Here is a 7,294-nt window from a genome sequence, read left to right on the forward strand (position 1 = left end):
CAGCAAGCACGCCTAGGACCACCAGGCTCAATGAATACACTAGGTGTCCTAGGCCAAAGTTTGTTATTAGTTAAATGTGTTTTTCATAGAGCCTGATGAAAGATTGCACGTCTGGCACCTAAGCTAAGTTCAAAGAGGTTCATCCTCGGAAAGTTAGCTATGATGATGATTTTATTCATCTAATCCTACCCCGACCCTCAGCTGTGGTACTGAGGGGTCTACCTGCAATGAGAGTCTGATGAAATCACAGACTGAGGTATTATCTTTAAAAGTTACTTTGAGCCCCATGCAAGAATAGCATTAGTCTTCTGGCTAAATATTTCCATCTAACTGTTGTATTTCAACTGGTGTGTCCTACTCTAAGCAAAGGACTCTACAATCTGGCTCCAAAATGTATGACTCCAAGTGTGGTCTTTTTTTTTTCCCCCATATTCCTACAAATAAACATCTGTTCCCTACATTTGGACCACTGCCTAGAGGTTTAGCAATAACTTGCCCTCACACATTTGGTGGCCTGATAAATCTCAGAACCATGTAGTCAATATCTGAAACACTTCATTCTGTGTTTGCCTTTCCTGGACTGCTACTATATGACTTAAAGAATAAAAAGAGAAGAAGCTGGAAAAGACATTTGTATTACAAATACAGTATACTAGCCTACCCCTAAAAATACTAATATATGTAGTCATTTCTTCCCCCCTCCTACTTTACCAGATACATAAGCATTTTGTGGTCAAACCTCAGCTTATAAAACTGCAGCAGAATGAAGTCGGGAACTCAGTGATCCAAAATCAGCCTTTCAGAAACCTATATTAGGATTTTATTTATTTTTCTTATGCAAAATAGTTCCAAGGAAAGTGAAGTCACGGCTTAAGTTCCATATTCTCAGTTCTTAGAGGAGATCTAATTTTAAAAGGGAAGCTTTTCTACCTTAGCACATAAGCTCACCCTTGCCTGGCACTGAATGCTAAACTGTCTCTGATTTGGCACTATGAAACCAAAATACCGGAATTGCATTTTCATTTGACTATTGCAATAGGAGGAAGCACCAGTCAAAAACAGTGAGAGTTATTAATACACAGAAAACCACAATAGTTCAATTTATGCTGAGGCTTCAAGCACTGAATAGCATGAAATCTGAACTAACAGATATACACACAATGTTCTGCTTTCTCCAGCCCCTCCTCTCCAACCAGACAATACCAATAGATCAATTAACAGTTTTCTAAGGTGAATGCTTGTTGCATAAGTGAATAAATTATTTACATGAATTAAGTAAGAACAGGTTAGCCCAAATATGCTATATTTGAGTAACAAAATGTTATAGTTTGTATTGCTACCTGGAACCAAAGCCAGTTTCTTGATTGGCAGGCTGGATCCAAGTACTACTCTCTATAGAAAGGGACCTGGCATATAAGGCCGGTCCCAACATGAACTTTATCCAAAGGGCTTACTACTGGAAATGCCAGAAAGATTTTGTAATAACACTGTCTCACTTATAACACAGTCCTGTAGAACTAATGCCAAAGACAGCATCATTAAGAGATTCTGATGGGATTAAGGACAAATGGTAAATGTAAATACATATCTTACTTTAAAAGGTCTTCAAACTTAAAACCGAAAAAACACAAAGCATAAAGTAGATGCTCTTCAGTCTCCCGATCCACAAAATAGAACTCTTAAGCTTTAAAATACAAGTCACAATAATTTTAATTTTTTTTAAAAAGCATTAACACTGTACCCTCCCCCTCCTCCATTCCTTCTCTCCTTTCTCCCTCTCTGGGCTAACTCCATGCCAGAACCCATTCCAGACAGCTATTTTCCCTCCTTGCCTTCCGTCTTGACTAGGACTTCATGTTTGCTCACAAGACTTGGATGAGATGGGAGTCAACATTCATGGACCACCAGACCTTCCCACCATCTGCTCTGCCTCTACACCCCCATATCCCCCATTACTGTCACCTGCATCTACTTCTATAACATAACCTAAGGACCAAAGGTGCTTGCCATTCACCCATTCATTCAAAGTCAAAACGTATATACAAACTACCCTTTAACTCTGAGGACTTTTGAGTCTTTCCACATGCTTCACATCCAAATTCTTTTACATGTTATCTCCCTTAATTAAAATGGGAGCTCCTTAAGAACAGGGACTATCTCAATATTTTTATTGATATCTTCAGCACTTATCACAGTACTTGGCACATTTTTAAACATTTAAATGCTTTTTCATTCATCCATTCCTTTACATTATGTATAAAATACAATTCCTATCCCCTTGGAGCTTACAATTAAAAGAAGAAAATTAAATAAATGAATGGATCCCTGGGAGAAGGGAAGGAGAGCAGATGTAGAGGGGAAATTAGGCAATGTGAAAACAAAAGGCCCTGGTAAAAATTTATTTTAAAAAGGAAAGAAAAAATGAGGTATGAGAATGAATACACAAACACACAACTCAACATTTACAAGATAAAAACCACACTGTTGTTCTTTTATGGAATAAGAAGCAGAGGGAGTAGGATGTTCCCGCAAGAATTCCTGTCCATAGCTATGAAGAAGCATCTACAATTCAGTTGAGTCCTGAACACATACACATATCTATCTCGATGTTAGCTCTCTTCTTTATAGCATCTTTCATCAAGCATTTCAACAGTATCCAAGTGAAGGAAGCAACCGCCCCTATCTAAGGGAAAGCTCAGTGGTCCAGTGGTGTTTGAAGAGGAAAGACAGCTGTATTTTGCAGACAGCCGTTTGTGCCCTGCAGTTATAAAAATGTCGTTTGACTTGCAAACTGGATCTGGAAGTCGTTGATGGAGAATAAACGGAGCCATGATGTCATTCCTTTTACACAGTCTGTTTTCCTGACCATAACCACACTTTAATCACCATAGCCAATGACTGGGATTCAAATTCTGCATTCTAAAACAGGGTCTCTGCAGTAATGGAAAAATACCATCACTTGTAATATTTGGGAAATGCAGTGTGAGGTTTTCGTGTGCTTTTAAAATAAAACAAAAACAAAAAAGCACAGCAAACATCTGCTTTCCATCAGCAACAGCATTCTCAGCAGGGGGAATGGATGCTTCTCCTGGCGTTGAATATGCTGAAATAGCCACAGAATGAAAATGTCCTAAATTCTCACTGTGTCTGTAAACCAGTTATCTATATCTAGCCTATTCACCCCAAGTGCTCTAGGGAACTTTCGAGAAACACAAACTAGCCAATCCAATCAGGCCCAGGAGATGCAAAAGGTGTAAGTACCAAAATACACTCATAATTCCAGTTCGCTTAAACTACATATTAAAATGCACTTAGGGAATATTCCTGTACAAATCTTCTACTTCCAGTTCCCACATGCTTTCATGTATAGGGTTTTCAGAAAGATCTGTCATCTTCACAGCTTGAAGACAAGGTTCAGGGTTGCAGGTCTGAATGACTCCCATCACCATCACATATTTTCCTAGGACCAAAAAAAACCAAAAAAAAAAGTAAATATAGTTACCAAATAAATCAATTAAATTTTGAAGCAAACAAGGTTCTGATTCTTCAAAGAATGTAACTACCCTAGATCGACAAAGTAAATACTTAGCACTAGACATAGAAAAAAAAGATGAAGAAATAGTAGAGATCAAAATTCCAAAGCAGAGGGTAATCAAAGCAATGAAGTAATATAAGATATGTAAAGCACTTGCAAACCTAAAAGCAGTATACAAATGCTGGCTATTATTATTATTAGGAAGGAGGTGGGTGTAGAGGAGCCTAGGAAGAAAACGCAGCTGGACAATGTCAGTATCTTTAGTTCCAAATTAAAAACAAAACCCTAATAGTCAATCCTCATGCAAATAATGACATGCTATGATGAAAAAGACTTTGACTATTAAGGTATACATTAGAATTAGATGGGATCTTATGAAAGTAGAAGAAAATCCATGTCATCTAATATAATGCTCCTTTACTGACAGCCGTGGAATAGCCTTAGAAGAGAAGAACCAACCCGTGGTCTCTGCAGATGGGACAATCTTCATCTTTGCAGGGCGTAGGGTAAACTTCCCTGACGGATCCACAGAGAGCAAATCCAATTTTCCTTTGACAATGCCAAAAAAAGCTTGGCAGGCAGCACCATTCTGGTCCAGATTGCACAAAACTGATATCCTGCCACCTTCCACTTAATCCCAGACCACTCACTGGGCAAACTAAAATAAATCAACAAGAGGGCAGTCTGCCATATTAATGATCTAATGACATATTAACCACTACCCTCTTCCCAATTCCTCAGAGAAGTGGTCCTCCTTGAAAGCAAAACTTGGCTGATCTAAACCACACAAAACTCAATTGTGTAAAAAACCCCAAACAGCATGAAGGACAGGCAAGCTGCCAGGCCTTGATACATGCCATAGAGCTTCTGTTTTTGTTTTTTGTTTTATCACATTATCTCCATCCTCCAGGACTGATTTATATTCTTGTCCCTAAGGCTATGATCAAAAAAATCCAGGTAGATTCAGTCTTAGGTTCTCTTTTCTTGACCCTACCACAGGTGGTAGGTTCTCCACTTAGGCCATAACACCCTAGTCTCCCAAGAGGCGTTCAAAAATTCTAAATCTACATCTGCCGTACTTTTTGCATGATTTGGAGTTGTGAAGTAGAATGATTGATGACCCAGAGAAGAGAGAAGTCAAACAGGAAGACAGAGAGAGAAGCTCTCAACTGACAGCTATCAAGCTGTTAAAAAGCAGAGGCTTTGATAGGGGCCTTGGGCACTCTCAGGAGAAGAAGGTTGCCCCAGGGAAAAAGTGATGCAAACAAAAGGTTGTTATTGAGTCTTTCTTTTTCCCCCAGTCATGTCTGACTCTTTGTGACCCTATTTGGGGTTTTCTTGGCAAAGATACTGGAGGGGTTTGACATTTCTTGCTCCAGCTTATTTTACTGATGGGGAAACTGAAGCAAACTGGGTTAAGTGACTAGCTCAAGGTCACACTGATAATAAGTGCTTGGGGCCAGATTTGAACTCATGACGGTGAGTCTTCCTAACTCAAGGACTGAAACTCCATCCACTTCAATACCTGGCTGTCTCAAAAATAGATAGACCCGAACAACTGGCAAGCAGCAAGTTTCTAAATAAGGGAGAAAGAGCCCAAATGGAATTCCCTGGAGAATTGCTGGAGATTGAGTATGACTATAAGCTCCCCTGGCTTTGGGGGCAAGAGTAGTTATTTATAAGCAATCAAGAGCAGTAACTCTAAGATAGATTGCATACAAACCCAAAAAACATCTGAGGCTCCAAGGAAAGCAAAGAGGATGGTCAAAATTTGTACCCTTTTAATCAAGCCATTTATGCTATGCAGTTGCAAGGTGTTATTACAAGGGTGTTATTTTGAAGATTAATGTTTCTTTGATTATTTTTGGTTTGTTTTTCACTTTATCTGTTTGCTGATGAAATCCTGATTCCCATGGGTTATTTTAAGAGTATATTAGAGAAAAACCAAGTACTTAGAAAACAAAAATAAATCTTGAAAAAAAATTCTTTTATTCTATAAAGAGTGGCCTTAAGTGTATTAACTATTAAAAATCAATCACATAACTGAAAAGTTGGTTTGTTGTTAGTTTAGATTCAATCACTGAATTTCTCCAATGACGAATGATACACAATCTGTTTACTGTCAATCTGTCCTGGTAGAATTTGTATAAAATAGGTTTAGCTTTTAGGAAGTAAAATGATTTCATATTTATGTACCTCTGTCCATTAAAAAAAGAAAGTCTTTTTAGTTTTAAATCTTTTAATCCTATGAATGGCCTGGACAGAGGGGAGGGAGGTTCAAGAGAACAGAGTTCTAGTTCCATCTCTTTCCTCTTTGAATATAAATTATTTCCCTTCTGGGCCTTTCTCATTAGTGAAATAAAGGGGCTCATTGATTTAGAGCTGGAAGGAAACTGAGGCCCAACAAGTCACAGAATCATAGATGAAGAATTGGAAAGGACCTTAGAAGTCCCCCAGGGTCACACCCTGACAGATGTGGGATTTGAACTGAGTTCCTCTTGGATTCAGATGGAGCATTATTTCCACCACATCATAGGAAGACGCTTAAGTTCCCTTCCACCTTATAAGAACAATTGCAACCAACATGTTAGACAAGTGCTTTTGCCTATATGATCTTGTAGAACCTCACAACTTGCCCAAGACCAAGGGGTACATTAAAATCCAGGCTTCCCTCATTCCAGTCCCTGCACTTTACTCCAAAGCATGCATCCAGATGCATGGACCCAGGTTCATAAATTTGGCCCGGGAAAGGGTCTTAACGGTCACTGAGTCCACTCACTCTCATTTTATTGATAAGGAAACTAAGCCTCAGAGAGGTTAGGTGATTAGCAGAGGCCAACACAACATAGAAAGCTTCAAGCCAAGGTTAAAACCCAGCCCTCCTTAACACCGGCTCCAGAACTTGGAGATCCGTTTATAGATTTATAAATTTGGCATTGTAATGGGCCATCTTAAAGGTTATTGAGCCCAATTCCTTAATTTTGCAGAAGAGGAACCTGAGGTTCAGAGAGGTTAAGTGACTTGCCCGGGGCCACACAGCAAGTAAGTATAGAACGCTGCACCTGAACTGAAGCCTTCCTAACGCAGGTCTTTGGCTCAATCCTTGGCTCCACGTGGCCAAGTCTAGCGCACACCGGGGACCGCGGAAGGTCAGGCTGGGGGCGGGGCCATAGGGGGCGTGATCAATGTTGATTAGGGGCGGGACTAAATGGAGGCGTGACCACCGCCGAGAAGGGGGCGGGGCCAGAGGGGCGGGGCGGTTACCTGGAGCCAGGCAGGGCTTCCCCTGGGGAACGCGCTCCAGGCCCCGCACGGTGAAAGAGCCGCTCGGGTCCCGCAGCCGCGCCCAGCCGCCCCACTCCGCCGCTTCCACCACTCGGCCCTGCATCCACACGGCCGCCAGCTCCAGCGGAGCTCGGCCCTCCGGCTCCCGGACCAGCTGCCAGGCCCCGGGCCCGCCTACGGCAAAGCGCCGCAGCTGCCCGGCCAGCAGCTTCAGCGGGGGCGCCGTGGGGAGCCGCACTGAGGGGCTCGGGCCCGGGCCCCGGCCCGAGCCGGCAAAGAGAGCGTCAGACGCCATGGCTCCAACCACACTCTCCCGCCAGCTTTGACGTACGGCGCTAATGGAGTGCGGCTCCACCAATCAGGAGCGCGTGGGCGGAGACCGCCAATGGAGAGGGCCGGGAGGCGGTCTTGGGCGGAGAAGGCGGGGTCTGCGGGGGCTCGCGGTCTGGGTTATTGAATGAATGGAGGGCTTGC

General features: G+C 42.0%; 1 protein-coding gene across 1 annotated transcript; it reads right to left on the reverse strand.

Moving 5' to 3' along the window:
- Positions 1-1,770: 1,770 nt before the first annotated feature.
- Positions 1,771-7,118, reverse strand: RMI2 (RecQ mediated genome instability 2). The gene is made up of 2 exons (XM_027839435.1): positions 6,800-7,118; positions 1,771-3,460 (listed from the first exon to the last, which is right to left on the reverse strand). The coding sequence occupies exons 1-2, from the start codon at positions 7,113-7,115 to the stop codon at positions 3,312-3,314; spliced, it is 465 nt and encodes a 154-aa protein (XP_027695236.1). The 5' UTR covers positions 7,116-7,118; the 3' UTR covers positions 1,771-3,311.
- Between the last annotated feature and the right edge of the window lie 176 nt (positions 7,119-7,294).

The sequence above is a fragment of the Vombatus ursinus genome, unplaced genomic scaffold (genome assembly GCF_900497805.2).
Source record: "Vombatus ursinus unplaced genomic scaffold, bare-nosed wombat genome assembly UNPS02014832.1, whole genome shotgun sequence".
NCBI classification, from domain to species: domain Eukaryota; kingdom Metazoa; phylum Chordata; class Mammalia; order Diprotodontia; family Vombatidae; genus Vombatus; species Vombatus ursinus.